Consider the following 19,007-nt stretch of genomic DNA (forward strand, 5'->3'; position numbering starts at 1 on the left):
GCCACCTTTGTCACCAGGAATGTTCTTGAGTCCAGGTTATCGAACGCGGTTATATTGAGCATCTGGTCAGTGAAGTCTTTCAACTTTAGGAACTGCAGCAGTGCACATGTTGCTTTACGAGCTTGTGAGAAACATGGCCACAGTTCAGGTGCCCTTGTCACCAAGAGTGTTTCCGAGTCCAACTGATCTAACATGGTACAGAGTACGAACTGGTCGTTGTAGCAGGGACATACGTAGAGAAACTGTTCGAGTACCTCCACACACTTGCAACTGTTTCATGGATGTGTGCTCTCCATTCAGATGCGAAAAAAATTGTTTAGCCTTTCTGAACGGTGCATCCAGCCACAGTTGGCACCGCAATGTTGTATCACAGCTGGTGGGTAGTTGTGGTAGCTGTAGCTTCAGAGAAGTATAGAGAAGGTGACAGTTCAAGAGATGATCGGAGTTGTGTTTGACTAGCGTGACGTCGCAAGCCAGTGATGCTAGTTCTCTTGCAGCATCTACCCTATGCGAATGTCTTGAAGCTGTCTGGACACAAATGGGAGTTATGGTAATGTACATTTTCTTTAACTTGTGCAGGTGAGCGATGCACGTGAAGCCTTCTTGGGAAAAGTGCGACACCTGGTGGAGAAGTTGGTAAACTATTGTCCTGTTGACGCAGCTGTTGACCAATGTGGCAAAGCTCACCTGCACGAAGCGCTGCCGCCACTCCTTTCACAGGGTGAGCATCCAATTCCTGCTGCAGCATCTTGCACAGCCAGGTCTCTAAAGCTACTTTTTAACAACTTAGACACGACAGATGGCCACAGGAACATGGTGACCTAAAATGATCAACATTGGTCGAATAAATGATGTCGCCAAGCACAAACCTTTCAATAGAAGGGCTTCTCTTCATCAGGGCAAGTCTTATTTTTGGCTAGGTTGTGCATGATTATTTGCAAAAAAACACCTGGTAATGCTTGATTCCAGGCTTTAAATGTTTGCTGTGGCCAAAGCCTTACTTGGAAAATGTGAAGAGCATAGAGCATAAGTGAAAGCAAAGATGAAATGACACTTTTCAACATTGTGTCTCGTTTTAAAATGCCTACATTTTAGTAAATTCAAGCAAAAGTATTTTCAGTGAGAGCTGTCTGCTTGAGGGAAAACTAAAAGTGAAAGGAACCAGAGCTTGCTTGGAAATAGCTAGAGAGTTTCCTGCAGCCCGTCTATAGGGTAACTGTGTGGATGTGTGCCAGCGAGTCTGGACCATTCAATAGGAAGCAATTACAAGAGCAGAAGATCGAAAATTGGACTGTGAAAAGGCACGTGCCCTTCTCGATCTGTTCCAGGCACATCTGCTGTAGCATGGTCTCCGTATCTTTCACTGTGGTCAAGACGTACGCTACACTACAGTCACCACAGTAAATATTTGCAGTTTGACTGGCGAACAGTCATGGCAACTGCGTCACGCAATGCGACATGAGGCTTTCAAAATGTTTTTTAAATTAAATCATACAATGAATGAAAGCACCCATTTCTAGAACAAGCAGATGACAAATGGCAGAACCCACCTGCTGTAAAGGCAGAGGCTCTTATATTTCCTGGGACTGTAAAACAAGGCCAATTCCAGCAATGCAAATATTAATGTTCTTTGTAGCTGGCAACACTTCTGCATCCCGGTCAGAGTTGACTTTCAAGAAAGCACGAGCAGCAGCTGCTTCTGTTGCACAAAATTTTCTAACATTTACCCTTGTGTTAAACCTTTTGATATTTGGCTTGCCATGATGGTGCAGTGTCTATATTACTCTCCTGCTGAAGGAGAGGCTGCGGGATCAATTCCCTGCTACTGCGATTGCATTCCGACGAGGCTTGAATGTGAAAACGCTCACGTATAGTGCATTGGATGTTTGTTAAACAACCTCCAAGTGGCTGAATTAAATTGAAGCCTCCCACTATGGCATCCCTCATAACCTGCCAGTTGCTTTAAGATGTTATCGTTATTATCTCGGGCCCATGGGTATATGTGCCCACTCTTGGCCGCTGCCCTCAGAACAGGTATGTACCACTGGACATGTACCCAAATAAAAGACAAGCAGTAAACGAGGCAAGATGTGAACAAGTGTGCAAAAGGAAGTGAAGTGAACAAAACTGGACCGTAGCGTGCATTGAGCGAGGAGCTGCAGAGAAGTCTGGAATGAGTCGGCTACAGAGAATAGTGTCAAATTCCGTTACATTCGCGTCATTTTGTACAAACGTTTCCGTCATCAGCTTTATGTTTGCAAAACGCTTCTTCAACACTAGCCCAAACACCAAAGAAAGCTTCGCGTAACACCGATTACCACTTAAACGCTGGAAACGCTGAACTTTTCTTCTGTAAAACTCTCCCCAGGTGAATTAGTTGGCAGTTGAGCTATATTGACACCACCAGAAGTTAGCGCACGTACCTGAAGGTAACAGACTTGAGTGCCCGACTATAGACATCCTACACCTAACTTAGTGAATGTGAAAGTGCGATATAGACTCATTTTTTCTCTCTCTTTCACTCCCCATTCCGCTCCCCACGTGTAGGGTAGCAAACTGGACTCAGTCTGGTTAACCTCCCTACCTTCCTTCTTTTCAGTCTCTCTCTCTCTCTCTAGCGCGCGCACGTCCAACAGCAACGGCTGATCCAGCGGGCTCGCGAAGGAACATTGAAATTTCAATCATCGAGGAAATTTCCTACTTGTTTTGCCAATGAAATGTGTGTTCTCTCTCTCTCTCGTTCTCTTGCCCACACCGACAGCGACAGCAGCGCTGTCGCCGTCGCATGTTTTCGTGACGTCACGTTTTGCGCAGTTCGTCTGCACCGGGGGTCCACCTCCTGCACCGCGGCGTTCGGACCCGCCCTGACAGAAGGCGCTCCCCGGTTCGTCTCAGCGGGAACGCGCGGCGTCCCGCTGCGCCTTCACGCAGCGCGTCTCTACGTCCGAGCGGAGCTCGAGGGGCTCGGTCAAAGGGGGGAGCGGAACCGCGCGGACGACTTGAGGCGCGCGCGCTGCCGACGGTATACGGGCTCGCTTTACGGAGCGGTGGGCTTTCGGCGTGTACGCTCGCATACGCTGCTCCGTGGGCCGTGCTTAATCGCTCCCCCCCCCCCCCTCCCGCGTCCCTCCCTTCGCGATTCCATCCTGGAACAAGTTCGCGCATGCTCGCCGGTCTAACGCGATAAGTGCGTGCCGCCAGCGTCGGAGAAACGGTCTGGACTTCCCTTGTGCCACCAGCGGGCTGGAATAACCCGCCTCTTGAAGCGTGAGCGACGAGCCTTTGATTAGGCTGCGCGCTGTGCCAGTGCGGTGCAGTATCGTTACGGGACTTATTTTTTTCCGAGGGGCGGGGGGGGGGGGGGGGGAGAACGCACTTGACCGGGGACGGAGTGGATGAGGGAAGGGAGGGCCTCAACAGGTGGCATCCTGGAACATGGAAATTTCGGCGTGCCTCCCCCCCCCTCCCATTTCTGGCTGCGACCCTGGTGTGGCGGACAGTCCACTGGAAGAAGTGAACTGAGTGCAAGCGAGTTGGATGTGAGGAGGTTGCTTTGTCGTTGCGTAGTCAAGCAAGGCTATATAATATTATTTTTGGCTTCTAGCGCGAAGTGAAACACGGACACAGAAAGGAGCAGGCTCGTCCTGTCTGCTCCTTTCTCTGTCCGTGTTTTACTTCGCGCTAGAAGCCAAAATAATGTTACCGTACCAACTCGCCCAACTGTCTATTCTTTTGCTATATAATAATAATAATAATAATAATAATAATAATAATAATAATAATAATAATAATAATAATAATAATAATAATAATAATAATAATAATAATAATAATAATAATAATAATAATAATAATTAATGTTTATTATAGCGCCCAGGAACAGCTACGGATCCTTCGTACTTGTGCGCTTAAAGAGTAACACGCGAGACAAAACCTACAGAGAAGGCAAATGTAGTAGACAAAACAATGTGATAGGATAGGGAAACAGGAAGCGAGGAGGCGGGCGTAAGAGGGAGTTACTCATGCACCACGATTATCGACATTCAAACAAAACACAGGAAATCAGCGCTGAAGTATATGTCAACGCAGGCAGAATACAAGTAGAATATTATGTCGACACGGAGATTCGCGCCGCCTCGGTCGTCGTCACGAACAATGGAAGCTGCGGTTCTCACGCGGTCGCCACACTCGTGCAGACCTCCGATGCCTCTGTTGATATCGCTGTTAACACGCCCGTTCACTTAATGCCCACACACGACACTTAGCGGTCAATTGTTCGTCTGGTATAAGTCTTCTCGCTTCTAGTTAAGAAACGGCGCAATGCGCAAGAAAATAGCCAGATTGCCACGAGACGAGACGCATTTGTCAGCATTTGCACGCACAGACAGGCCTTACATTTTCGAGGCAACGCCCAGGATACGCGGTGGCGGCACTAGATGGCAGCGAACTTTCATGGAGATGTGGGAAAGAGTTGTTCCACTCTAGTTACACGCCTGATAATAACTCATTTCGATGGTGGCTGTTGTCAAGGTAGAATTACTGACTATATAGTCCTGCCAATGGCATATTAATTCCATCAGAGGCAACGCCTGTGCGCGGGCATCCCCATTAAGTCCGTTATAACAGCCCGCAGACAATCGTGAATTTCATATCATGTGGACTTTATTTCTTTATATGAACTGTATGCACTTTATATGGACTAAGTTATCTGGTTCTATCATCACAACGCCTGCTAAATGACACGCCCCCTTTAGCACGATATCTGCTGTCAAGGCAGAATCACTAGCTATATAGTCTTGCCGGTGCCTACTACCACCACCGCAGCCAACGACTGAGCGCTCACTGCGCTTTGCGGCGCGGTAGGTGGCGGGAGGCAGAATGAGACTCGCGAACGCCACCGGTGGCGTGTCTGCGACCCAAGTTGGCGCCATTGCCGTAAATGGTGAGGCCAGGGTTACGAGACTAATCCTCAGCTGGGGGTATAGTTTGAAACACTGTCACCTTGTGGTTTGTTTTTTCCTTTCTTAGAATAACTTTTTACAACAAAAACAAAGCGTCGTTAGAATGCGTTGTTAAGTTACCGCTACCTTCGCAGAAATTACGCTTGTCTTTATTTTACACGCGCACGTTTTACACGCACATGCAGTAGCAACAACAAATAATTTCCCCTGCGCTTTCCTTCGTGTCATTGTCCATGGGCTTATTATGATTGCGATTAATAAAAATCGGGCCCCCTCGGTTTCCTTTCTTCCCGTTCATTACATAGCGAGGTCCTAGAGTCCGGCAGATCTCTTTGATGTCTTCAGGCAGCGTACGAGGGTCTATTGATCCGTTGCCTTCACCCAAAAAAGTTCACGTACTACGTGATGCCTGTGGTAAATAGGATGTTCACACTCCACTGCCAAGGCCCTGAATGGTGGCGCTAGGTAACACTCCCCGGGTTAGATCTAGCACACATACATACGTACTAAGAACATGTACAGGAAAACGGCGCCGCGGCAGCTCACTTTGTTAGTGCATCGCACGTGTAATGCGAAGACGTGGGTTCGTATCTCACTGGCGGTCAGCTTTTTTTATTCACATTCGTTTCCATTTATTTATTGTTTCCCTATGCATTTATTTATGTTTCCCCTATGCTTTCCTTCGAGTCATTCTCTGTTGACTTCTTATGAATGCACCGTTCTTGTGCCTTTTGTGAAAATCGATTCAAGAAAGTAATAAAAAATAACAAGAAAGAAGAGTGTATAAACGTAGTATTTTATCGACAGTGGCACTACATGATCAGGCACTGTCAAGTTTTCTACCATTTTCGCTACGTATGTCGCACTCTATGCTAGCAAGCTACAGCATTCATGCTTTCGTATCATTATTATTATTATTATTATTATTATTATTATTATTATTATTATTATTATTATTATTATTATTATTATTATTATTATTATTATTATTATTATTATTAATAAACAGGTGACGTTTACTTCTAGCATTACCTAACCAACTCGCAGTATCAGACAATGCCCACTCGACAACCGTAATAACAACTTGATGTCAATTAACTAACCAAGCAAGCATAACTGACTAGAGCGGCGCAGAAAATTACGTTGTTGCAGCTAATATTCGTTGCCAGGGTGCATGCACAGTTTTGAGTCACTGGGAAGTTGGCTTGTAAAGGGGGTAAAGGTTGCTGCGCCGCATATGCAGCCTTTGTGTGGCGAAGCCAGAGTTGCAGTCGCCAAACAGTTTTTTTGCCTGCTTGCATTTAACTTTTCACTTTTTATTGCCGCAGCTTTTACACGCGCTCGTGGTGCTGTGCTGCCTTTATTGCTGAGATCGGCCACTCGGTCATGTGGAGGTCGGCCCACTCAGACCGTGTGGTCGATCCCCGCTACAACAGTTATATGGCAGCGTGTCAGCCACGTCAAGAGCCCAGAAAAAATCACTCCCGCCCACCAACTGATGAATCGCATGCGAATAAGACTGAGGCATGACGTGGAACGCTAGCTCACCTGGAAATGTTAGTTTATTAAAAAAAAAGAAAAAGACATGATTGCGGTCGCTGATTATTGAAGGTGCATAGTGGTGAAGTGTGTTGTGCACTGAAGCACGGCTGGTCTGGAGCGCACATCCTGACAGGCTGTGTTTGGAGCTACCGCTTGCTAGACATGTTCATTAGTGGGCGACAACACTCCGCCATGCACGCTACTCTGTGTGTCAAGATGCGGCATGCATCGGTTGGCACGCTGCCTGTATATTCTAGTTTACGGTACCAAGGGGCTGTTTTCTTGGTCAGTTCCTTTCGGCGATAAGATCACTTTTGTGAGATTTTGATGGCTCGGCACCGGAAGTCTAAAAAAATATTAAATTATAGGGTTTTACGTGCCAAAACCACGTTCTGATTATGAGGCGTGCCGTAGTGGGGGGGACTCCAGAATGTTTGACCACCTGGGGTTCTTTAACGTTCACCTAAATCTAAATACATGGGTGTTTTCGCATTTTGCCCCCATAGGAATGCGGCCGCTGTGGCCGGGATTTAATCCCATGACTTCGTGCTTAGCAGCTCAACACCATAGCCACTAAGCAACCGCGGCGGGTTAGAACCTATGGGTGATAGTGCTTCTCGCACAGTGCCAAGCATGCTACGTATTTTGTAAATGCCAGGAATGCTGTTGCTCATAGATTCCAACATGTTCAGTTCTGAGTCATGCGAAGCAGCCATGTCCCCCCAAAATTGCCTGCCTCCCAAGAAACATGTTTTGAATGGCACAGTACAAGGGAGCAAATATTTGTTTCGCTATATCTGATGTTGCGTTGGATCTTGTAGTTTTGATGTCGTTATAGCCGTAGGTCAGCCCATTAAAATAAAGCGTGGCCAACCAAATTTTTAATTTACTTCGTTGTACACGATAGTTCGTTATATCCATTTTCGTTATGTCGAGGTTTTGCTGTATCGTTGGCTTCACTGTTTTTGGTGATTAATATGGATAGGTTTCGAACCAGCTGTATGCATAGCATCTCCTGGAATACCACCACTTTTGGTGAACAGTACGTCTTTACTTATGTATTTGCAAAAGGTGATTGCTACTCATGCCTTTCACCCAGAACACATGATTTACAGTGTGCTAAGATCTAAATTCGAGCTAGTTGGCACGGCAACATCTTTGCAAGGAAGAGTACAAAAGACAAGGCAAGCGAGGCAGACATCCACAGGGTGCTGCGTGTGTATGTGTCTGCTTTGCGTGTCTATAAAATTTTACTGTGTGTGTGCAAAATAGTTTTCAACTGTCAGTACTTTGCTGGAAGCCTGCTTGCTTAAAAAAACATTAATCGGACAACCTATGTAGCCCATCAAAAGACATTAGAACTTTGTGGTGGTATATGAATATATGGCCATCGTCCTTGTCATTTTAGTGGCAGGAAACAAGCCAAGGCGAGATGGAAAAAATGCAAGAAAAGATGATTTGGTGTCGTAATGTGTGCAGTTCGGTAAAATAGGGTGCAAGCCTGGGCTAGTAGTTGGTTGGTCATAATTAAACTAACAGTGTGAAAGTAAAACTTGGACACCAGAGAATATAAGGGGATGAAACACAACGCTGACTTCCAACTAGTTCATTCTATGTGACACGGATGCTTTTTTACAACTCACGGGCAGCTACAAAAAATTTAACAAAATTAAATGCTTAAGAGATGAAAAAATAAAAAATAGAAAACGGAAGTGATATGAACAAAATATACACAAAAGGCACCAAAAAAGACGTTGGCTAAGCCAATACGATATGCATGCTATGATATTTATGGACATTCTGCATTCCAAGTTTGAAAGCTTTTCCTCAGATATAACAATTGGTGAAGCATTTGTTGTCGCAACGTATCATCTCGGATGTTTCAATGATTTCCTTTATTCTGTTGATGCAGTGCCGTATTTTGTCCTTTCTCTTGCGTTCAAATGCTTTACCTTTGTGCGGTTAGTTTAATTAGTTTGGTAAAGTTCTCACATATCTTGGAAATGTTTCTGTCTGGCTTTTTCACTCAAGCAATGCTGTGCGTGGACTGGCTTGCAGTTACCATGCGTGCGCCTTAATATAGCCTCCTTTATACCTCATTTGAGGAAAGAAAAAAAAAATTAATGGCAGTGATCATAGCAGTGTGTGATCATTGAGGGGTTATGTTTCCAGCCGCCTTTTTCACTATATCAAAAGGCTTGAAACAATGAGCTTAATTGTTTCAGTAATCTATTTCAGGCACCTCTGGTTGGCATTCTGTTATTTTTCATAATTGTTTCAATATTTCTCTTTCAGATGATCCCCCAAGCATTGCAACTGGCCATGGAGGAAGATGTAGAGTACAGGAAATCTCTACCAAGAGGTTACCTAAACTACATGGGCGTGGCCAATGCAGATGTGGTTTGTAATCTTTGTCTGCGTGCTTGTTGTTAAATAGTGTGTGTGCAACTTCAAACAGGGCCTTGCAGCATGAAATCTACTACGTTTTCAAGTGAGCAATTTGCTGCTATTCGCATGAAAACTGCTGTATTGCAGGTTGAGAATCGGGAACTGATACAATCCCCCTCTTTCATGTTCCTGTGCTGCCCTCTGACGCATGCCGCTGGAAACGTTTTGGGAGTGTGTCGGGGATTTCGCCGGTTGATTTGTGTACCTGCGCCCATGTTGAGTGCGTGTCGGTTGTGCGTCTCGTGGATCGCGATTAATTAATAATTGTTTCTCCGGGGCAGCATGTCGTTCACCCATTGACTACAGTGGGTGAATAGGCCCGAGTGCACTGTTGTGGTAACAGCGCGGCCAATAAAGGCGCGCCGAGTTCCGTCTGCGGACGCGGCTGTCTTAGAGTTCGTTATCGCTGATGCCTGCGATTGCACATCGCTTTTTGCATTCCTTTTACACATTCACTAAACATTTCGCATATTCAAGAAACCTTCGAGCGCAGCCTTCCACGTAGGATTTGCCAAAGCGGTGCATTTGTTTACATCTACAGCTTCAGATCGCTGTTAGCTTCGGATATTGTAGAAACGGTGCATCGCTGATGTGAAATAATCTCAAAACGTAGATATCTGCACATGTGAGCCGCATTGTTCCTCCCCGAGACGAGTCAATATGAGCGGCCGAGTCACTTAATCAACTGCAACTGTGATCCAGACGCATATATATTGCGGGCTGTTACTACTTACTGATTCTCGCTCTTGTTTAACTTCATCATATTTACAGTTTGTACGTGCTATAAAGGATTATTAGAGACAGCTGTGCTCGGCATAAGCCCCAACTTATAGGCCATGTAGTTTTCTCGCGAAACCATGGATGCCATCGCTGACACCGTTGGCAACTGAGCGAGCTTATGCTGCTGTGGCGAATGATTATTCTCTTCTTTCCCGTTTGACGCAGAGGTAAACAGTGCTTCTATGGAACTAAGAAATATGTCAGTATAACAACACACACACGCCCACCATGTATGGGAATGCGACCGTCGGCGTTCGGGAACGGTGACCAAAGTACAAGATGCTGGCACAGCGCTGTGCCGCCGCTTGCCGCTTATTGTGTACGTAGTTATCAAATTGCTGTAGTAGTTATCAAATCGCTGTAGGGCCACAACTTAACTATAAGAGCAGTTTCCTTCGTCCTGACTGCTTATTTTTTAAGTTCAGCTCCATCGTTAGCGGCTGCACGAACTCGACAGGGTCAAGCCTAGCGCAACTCTCGCTAAACAGGATCAACGTTGACTCAAACTTCACGTGCACGGCATGAGAGGACTGAAGCTCGTGCATTTCAACTTCGAAGGCATGTCGACCCATTTTGAGCTAAAATAATTATATTTATAAGTGAATGAGCTGCAGCTATCGTGTTGTCGGTTCAATGGCTGATCGCGTTGTGTTCGGTCTAGCTATCATGGTCGGCACGCTGATTTTGTCGGTGCCGTTGGCAAGAAAGCCCGTCGCACTATATGACAACTTGCACCCTTCGGTTGCGTCGTTGTTGGCCTATTATGATCAAATGGTCTCAGTGACACTATGCTGAATTGTCGGCCAATCGTCGGTGTCAGCGCCTTGTCAGTCTCGTATCGACGCAGTGTTGCCATGCCTTAAAAGAGTACATGAAGCCAGGCACGCGCTGCCACCACCAGCAACAGTGGGCCGACGCTGCAAGAAGACTGCGTCAGCAACATGTTTTTTTAAGTGTCGCCCAATTGTAACGCAGGGGTTTAGCGATAATTTTGACAGCCGTCAATGCAAGGCGGCAACTATGAAGCTCTGGCTCTTTGGTCTTACGCACGTTTCCGGCACCACACCGACGTCGAGCTACCAGAAGAGTTTCAACGCGGTACACGGCACAAGTGTTCGCTGCATTGAGCATCCATGCGATTTTTTTTTACGGGGTAGCTTTCCCGATATCTGGCTGCGTGGCCGCGCGCGCGTCCCTTCCGAAACGTTTCATAACTAATCCGCTAGGGCAGGGTGCATGCACCGTTGCGCCGTGAAAAACGTGGATTGCTGTACAATTGGAGTGAAATGAATGAGAAGGTGGACCGAGGGGTTCCATTGTTTGTTAGTTACAACCATATGAAAACAGGAAGTGAAGCCAAGGAAGTTAACTGTTTTTCTTAATTGAAATGTCTAAAGAAATATTGTCTGTTTCGCGTAAAGGCGAAGCATTGAAAGCTATTGACTGCAAGATCAAGCAGAGTCACTAGCTGGCGGGCACCGGCTGAACCACAGAGTGTGGATTGCACCGTGCATCGTCTCCTATGCCTTACGTGTTGACATGTGCGCACGCAGCTTGCATATTAAAGCCAATTTCTTCTGTGATTGTAGCACCGCCATAAATGCTGTCTGGATTTTTTTATGATGTACAGAAGCATTTAACGTTTCGCTGTCCTTGTGCTGCAGTGAAATCAGTGACTGCCCATGTCAAGCATACAATGTGCTATCGTTGCGCTCTCTGTTCGCCACAATCATAGCAATTTTATTATCGCTTTGTGTTTCTATTAAACCACAGAAAGCATTTTTCCTTGCTGTTTTAAAGAAATCTGATGAGTGCAGCGATATGTGATTGCTGTGCTTTAGCGATTTGTTGCAATGTATTCATCACTCTGCCATCTTTGTGATACCATGCAACACGAATGAGGTGGCGCGAATATCACTGAGTAGTAAAAAAAAAAAGAGAGAGAATCGCTTGTCCGCACTAACGCAGCAATGGTGCTGCCACCTACAGCTCGATCTCGTGGCGAATAGTAAGGTTTAGCATTGCACTGAAGACGTCTAGGAACGCTGCCATGGTGTGCAGTGTGACAGCAGTGTCGCAACTCAATGACGCATGAGGTGAGACCGAACGAAAACTGTCGGTGTTCGTCAGTGTCCAAGAAAAAAAAAGGTGGGGATTGCATAAATTTAGCTTGACATTCCTTACGGTATGGTATGTACACAGCTGTTCAGAAAGAACGCTAATGTGTGTGCAGTCATGAGAGCAGTGGAAGCGACAGACCTGACTGAGCGAAGCATCCACTTGGCTTCATCGCTTTTGGAGCCAAACGCACTTTGCCTCTGTAGGCCTTCTAATCCTCCATGCGTTGGTCTTGCATGTGTCGTTGATAGCTGGACAGCATTACAAAGCCCTTGCTGGTGAGCCCGAGGTCACGAGTTCGATTCCCGATTGAGGGAGCCACATTCCGATGAAAGCTGAATGCAAAAACCCTCCTGTACCATGTTTTGGCTGCAATTTACGGAATCCCACATGGTCAATATTCATCTGGAGTGCTCCACTACAGCATCCATCATAACCCACTGTACAGTTTTGTTACGTTAAACAATATAATTATTTTACAACATTTTGTTTCTTTGCAGTAACAGTTATGGCTCTTAAAAATACTGTTGCTGCAACAGGTGTCTGTTAACCACTCTCGTTTGCGCCCTACTTTGTGTGCCAAATGCAGAACATGTGAACCAAGGAAAGAAGAATTGTGGTGGATTTATCTGTTTGCTTGCAAAGAATATTGCTAGCGCAAGTGTTACCTGTGTCCTTTGTTAGTCAGCCATATGTTTGTGACTTGCCTCGATAACTTACAGAGTGTGTTGTTCTGCTGCTCAGAACAATGTTGCGAATTCAATTCCTAATCACAGCAGCCATATTCTGATGGGCTGATGAACTTTGAGTGCATGTTAAGGGTGCCAAGAACGCCACGTAGTCGAAACAAACTCAGAGGCTACCATTACGGTACCTCTCATAGCCAAGTTTTGGGGTGTAAAGCCAAAAAATTTTAATTTTAGATTTAAAGCCATATGCTTTTCACCTCAATGACCACAGTCTTCCTGTGCAAAATGTATCCACTGAGCTAGACACATACAGTCAATTTAGGTTGAGTAACAATATTCCGATTATTACAAGTGGGGGGCAGGAAAATAATGACCACCTTTGTCTTGCTAGATCATATGACAAGAATATTTTTTCATAATGTTTTGTTGCAGTGACAAAATCTTTCTCTAGTACTCAAAGACAAAAGTGGGGTGCATTGGTGCACATCAGTGAACCGGTTTATTCCGTGCATGTGACATTTTTAGTCTTTTTAAAAAGGCTCTGCCTCACACTTGCCTATGCATGTGCGAATAAGTGGTCCCAGCCTTGCTTGAATGAAAAGAATGTTGAATGAAACAGGTGTTTTAAACAGTACCCATAAGGCAGAATGAATTTGTTTTGTGAAGTTACTTACAGCACAATAAAATGGTGGTAATATACTTCAGTGTAGACATGCTTTCGCTTTCTCCTGCAAATGGAGCTGCGACATACATGACAGCATCTATTGATGTTGTTTTGTATGTGACGCAAAAGAAACAAGAAAGGAGCGAGAATACTGGTTATGTTTTTGTTCTTTTCTGTACATCAAAATTACAACTGGTAGCTGAATGCTGTCTACTTTAACAACTGTAGCAATGTGCATGTCACTTTTGAGCTTGTCATGCATGTAGCCATGTAGCATGTAGCCACCTTTGTCACCACAAATGTTTATGATTTCATGTTACCTAATGGAACGTTCTTAAGCCTCTGGTGAATGAAATCTTTGAGATTTAGCAACTGCAACAATGCACATGTCGCTTGTAGTCACCTTTGTCACTAGGAATGTTCTTGAGTCCAGGTTATCGAACGCGGTTATATTCAGCATCTGGTCAGTGAAGTCTTTCAACTTTAGGAACTGCAGCAGTGCACATGTTGCTTTACGAGCTTGTGACAAACATGGCCACAGTTCAGGTGCCCTTGTCACCAAGAGTGTTTCCGAGTCCAACTGATCTAACATGGTACAGAGTACGAACTGGTCGTTGTAGCAGGGATATACGTAGAGAAACTGTTGAAGTACCTCCACACACTTGCAACTGTTTCATGGATGTGTGCTCTCCATTCAGATGCGAAAAAAATTGTTTAGCCTTTCTGAACGGTGCATCCAGCCACAGTTGGCACAGCAATGTTGTATCACAGCTGGTGGGTAGTTGTGGTAGCTGCAGCTTCAGAGAAGTATAGAGAAGGTGACAGTTCAAGAGATGATCGGAGTTGTGTTTGACTAGCGTGACGTCGCAAGCCAGTGATGCTAGTTCTCTTGCAGCATCTACCCTATGCGAATGTCTTGAAGCTGTCTGGACACAAATGGGAGTTATGGTAATGTACATTTTCTTTAACTTGTGCAGGTGAGCGATGCACGTGAAGCCTTCTTGGGAAAAGTGCTACACCTGGTGGAGAAGTTCGTAAACTATTGTCCTGTTGACGCAGCTGTTGACCAATGTGGCAAAGCTCACCTGCACGAAGCGCTGCCGCCACTCCTTTCACAAGGTGAGCATCCAATTCCTGCTGCAGCATCTTGCACAGCCAGGTCCCTAAAGCTACTTTTTAACAACTTAGACACGACAGATGGCCACAGGAACATGGTGACCTAAAATGATCAACATTGGTCGAATAAATGATGTCGCCAAGCACAAACCTTTCAATAGAAGGGCTTCTCTTCATCAGGGCAAGTCTTATTTTTGGCTAGGTTGTGCATGATTATTTGCAAAAAAACACCTGGTAATGCTTGATTCCAGGCTTTAAAAGTTTGCTGTGGCCAAAGCCTTACTTGGAAAATGTGAAGAGCATAGAGCATAAGTGAAAGCAAAGATGAAATGACACTTTTCAACATTGTGTCTCGTTTTAAAATGCCTACATTTTAGTAAATTCTAGCAAAAGTATTTTCAGTGAGAGCTGTCTGCTTGAGGGAAAACTAAAAGTGAAAGGAACCAGAGCTTGCTTGGAAATAGCTAGAGAGTTTCCTGCAGCCCGTCCATAGGGTAACTGTGTGGATGTGTGCCAGCGAGTCTGGACCATTCAATAGGAAGCAATTACAAGAGCAGAAGATCGAAAATTGGACTGTGAAAAGGCACGTGCCCTTCTCGATCTGTTCCAGGCACATCTGCTGTAGCATGGTCTCTGTATCTTTCACTGTGGTCAAGACGTACGCTACACTACAGTCTCCACAGTAAATATTTGCAGTTTGACTGGCGAACAGTCATGGCAACTGCGTCACGCAATGCGACATGAGGCTTTCAAAATGTTTTTTAAATTAAATCATGCAATGAATGAAAGCACCCATTTCTAGAACAAGCAGATGACAAATGGCAGAACCCACCTGCTGTAAAGGCAGAGGCTCTTATATTTCCTGGGACTGTAAAACAAGGCCAATTCCAGCAATGCAAATATTAATGTTCTTTGTAGCTGGCAACACTTCTGCATCCCGGTCAGAGTTGACTTTCAAGAAAGCACGTGCAGCAGCTGCTTCTGTTGCACAAAATTTTCTAACATTTACCCTTGTGTTAAACCTTTTGATATTTGGCTTGCCATGATGATGCAGTGTCTATATTACTCTGCTGCTGAAGGAGAGGCTGCGGGATCAATTCCCTGCTACTGCGATTGCATTCCGACGAGGCTTGAATGTGAAAACGCTCACGTATAGTGCATTGGATGTTTGTTAAACAACCTCCAAGTGGCTGAATTAATTTGAAGGCTCCCACTATGGCATCCCTCATAACCTGCCAGTTGCTTTAAGATGTTGTCTCAATAATTTAAGTTTAATGAGGATTCTTTTTTTTAATTAATCGTTTTTTGATGACAGACCAAGGGCCAGTTTGTGATCCACAGTGTGATGATTGCTATTAAAATTTTGAAGTGTAAGCAACTACTGAGGATTTTTTTTAACTGTGCAGAGGAACGTAGGCGTAGTGTTCACACTGGTGAACACTGGCACTCTGGCCAAGTTATGAATGTACAGGAGTTGGGTCCGGATGTCCAAGTGCGGCTCGCTCGCAGGAATGCAGTCAGGTAGATCTTTTGAATTATGAGGCAATTAGGAGGAAATTGTGAGGCAGCTCATGTGTGCTGTGCTTTCTGAGGGCTCTTTATTGTATCATGATCCAAGCATTCGCACATTTCGCATATTTTTGGCATTGCATTCAAGAAGCAGATATTGAAGACTATGCAGAACATAGGCATCTTGATTCTCAAGCTGCTACTGATGTAAATGTCCAGCTATATTGGACCATGCATTTAGCTTCGTTCGCCAATGCTTCACTCTAGCACATAGAGAAGGCAACCAAATTGCCAAGTTGAGAGGACAAAACGGCCTATGATGTAGAATGACTAAGTGTACAGCTCTCGTCAAACGAATTGAGTTTGGCCAACTCCTGTCTGTGATGTGTTGCGTCTTTGGCTGTCTGCCAGAGTACGGGGTGGTGATGATGACGAGAGCTCACCTCCGCTTCCAGAGTTTTTGAACAGTGCCGATGGACAGGAGGCCAACTAGACGTCTCTGGCGTAGCTGTAATCATGCACACAGTGGCTTAACTTTTGATAGGAGTTGTGCAGATAGTGTCAACCTCGCCAGGCGTTGTAGCATCATCTGTTGCTGTGATGTGCAAATGCTGTTAAATTTTAAAGGCGGTGCAGTGGCCAGACTGACAACTTTGCTGCAGTTACTTTGCCAACACGCACACACTGTGATTCTAATCACTAACCACAAGTGAAAACATTTGCAATTAGTAGTCCTTAATTTGACTGATGATGGCATGCTGATTACCTCCAGGCTGGTTGTAGAAGAGCAGGATGTGCGCCTGTACCACTCTTTCGACAACAGCCGGCGATACAAGGGGCGTGATCCACAGTGGATTCTCTTGGAAGAGGATCAAGCACCCGCCGTGGAGGCACTTTTGCATGCTTACCCGGGGTATCTCAAGGTGGACGACCTCCCTCTGGATAACCCACTTGACAGGCTTGAACTGGCAAGCCTGCTCTATGACAAAGGACTGCTCATAACCAAGCAGCCACTTGAAATATCGGACGACTAGGTTTGCGTGAAGTTCATCGTAGTCGCTTTGTGTGTAAAGTTATCTTCACAGCCCAAGGAAGCTGGTGCTCCACCCTTTGGCAACCAGTGCCCGCATGCATGTGGCCTTTTGCCATCATGGATGGTGACTCCGGTTGTGGCCTCGTTTACTGCAGAGACATTGTGGCTGTAGAAATGGCCTGCTGTGACAGTAAGCACGTTATACAGTCTTTATACTGCCCACACTTGAATGTTGGTTTTATGAAGTGACCGAGCCATCTATTGAAAGTGTGGAATTTAGTCATCTCAGAATTGTCTTGTTGTTGCTTGAACCAATGGTGTAATTCTCATGATAATAAAGCCAATCAATACATCACTGTTAATGTGTACCATAAATGCGAAGTCCATATCTAGCTGTCAGTATAATAGTGCTGAGTTACATAAATTGGAGCAAAAGGCATCTTTGCTAGCTGAAATTACAACTAATGTAGAATGCATTGCTGGCATATATATAAATGTGCCAGAGAGAAATGCAAATTTAATGTAAATGGTATACATATTTTTTTGAGTGCGTTAATCTTCCTTTCCACTGGCTGCAAGTTTGTGTAGCCGCATGTAAGATAATGCATTGCTCTTGTTCGATATGTCATACAAGAAAACATTGGAGAAAAGCAAAGAACACAAGGCTTAAGCTGATATATTTTAAGCACATGAAACTTTTGGCACAACACTGCTGGCTTGTTCCTTGACTCTACTAAGCAACAAGCACTATTGGCACAAGCCATCCACACCTTTCACATGCATTGAAACAGTGTGTAGAATATTTGGTAATGATCATGCTGGCTAGATACTGCCAGTACCTTGAGAGTCCCGCAATAGTGAACAAGCGTCAGCATTTCTCAATAGTGATGCCAACATTCTCATGGTAGCAATTGGGCCAGTAATTGCATCGACACCCATAAGAGCTGGTGATGGCAGCTTACACCACAGTTCTTCAATCACACCAGTTTAAAAACTCTGCTTGTAACTCGGAGCATACCTGGAGGCCAATCCTCCGGGTTTAGTTGACTGGCACGTGACTAGTAATAAAGTGAAAGTTTGCTAGAGTGCTTCGTCAGCACTGTCTGTTACCACCATAAGTTCCTTGAAATGGGAAGCCCAACTTTTCAAAAAAGTTAAGTAGAAAGATGATTTCATTTTGATTACAGTGGACTTTTAGGGCTCCTCTTTCTTGTTGTGCTCAATGAAGTAGCACAGTAGTTTGCAGATACCTTTGGTCCCAGGTGTTTTGACAACTGGCGGGCCTTTGTGAACTTGGCCAATAGGCAGGTATAATTAATTCTGGGGTTCTACGTGCCAAGACCAGATCTGATTATGAGGCGTGCTGTAGTGGAGGACTCCGGAATAATTAGACCATCTGGGGTACCTCAATGTGCCCCCAATGTACAGTAAACTGGCGTTTTTCACATTTTGCCCTTATCGAAATATAGCCATGGGAAGCGTCACAAATGGTACAACTCTAGAACATGTGCGCGCGTGTGAAACTCTCATGAGCTATAATTTTAGAGTAGGCCAGTGCATGTCAAAACTTCTGGCTCTAGGTTTTAGGCCTTGAAGTCACTGAGCTGCTCTGAAGCTTTCACATTCTGAAAACTTATGTGGGCAGGTGTAGATAAACGCATCGGATAAATACCGGCGATGCAGCACCTGTTCGCAGACGCCCATACCGGGTGTCGCCCTCTGAACGACAAGTTATACAGAGCGAGGTTGACAAGATGCTTGCCAAAGGGATTATTGAACACTCTTCCAGTCCGTGGGCGTCCCCTGTTGTTCTCGTCAAAAAGAAGGATAACAGCTGGCGATTCTGCGTTGACTATCGTCATCTAAACACGATCACCAAGAAAGATGTGTATCCACTTCCCCGCATTGACGATGCTCTGGATTGTCTCCACGGTGCCACTTATTTTTCATCTATAGACCTTCGCTCTGGATATTGGCAAATTGCCGTGGATGACATGGACCGTGAAAAGACCGCATTCGTCACACCAGACGGCCTATATCAGTTCCGAGTAATGCCATTTGGCTTGTGCAATGCCCCGGCGACATTTGAACGGATGATGGACATGCTCTTGCGTGGTTTGAAATGGTCCATCTGTTTGTGCTACTTG

The 19,007-nt window shown here is 45.1% G+C and overlaps 2 protein-coding genes across 2 annotated transcripts; both read left to right on the top strand.

The window, feature by feature from the left end:
* The first annotated feature begins 477 nt into the window (after positions 1-477).
* On the top strand, positions 478-15,395 carry LOC142575008 (ribosomal oxygenase 1-like). Its single transcript, XM_075683984.1, has 4 exons — positions 478-721; positions 8,799-8,903; positions 14,180-14,321; positions 15,373-15,395. Exons 2-4 carry the CDS (start codon positions 8,799-8,801, stop codon positions 15,393-15,395), a joined length of 270 nt encoding a protein of 89 aa, XP_075540099.1. The 5' UTR covers positions 478-721.
* Positions 15,396-15,740: 345 nt separating this feature from the next.
* LOC142574409 (bifunctional lysine-specific demethylase and histidyl-hydroxylase NO66-like) lies at positions 15,741-17,215 on the top strand. Its single transcript, XM_075683499.1, has 2 exons — positions 15,741-15,839; positions 16,600-17,215. The coding sequence occupies exons 1-2, from the start codon at positions 15,778-15,780 to the stop codon at positions 16,859-16,861; spliced, it is 324 nt and encodes a 107-aa protein (XP_075539614.1). The 5' UTR covers positions 15,741-15,777; the 3' UTR covers positions 16,862-17,215.
* The last annotated feature ends 1,792 nt before the right edge of the window (positions 17,216-19,007 follow it).

This window comes from Dermacentor variabilis, chromosome 3 (assembly GCF_050947875.1).
Source record: "Dermacentor variabilis isolate Ectoservices chromosome 3, ASM5094787v1, whole genome shotgun sequence".
Taxonomy (NCBI): Eukaryota; Metazoa; Arthropoda; class Arachnida; order Ixodida; family Ixodidae; genus Dermacentor; species Dermacentor variabilis.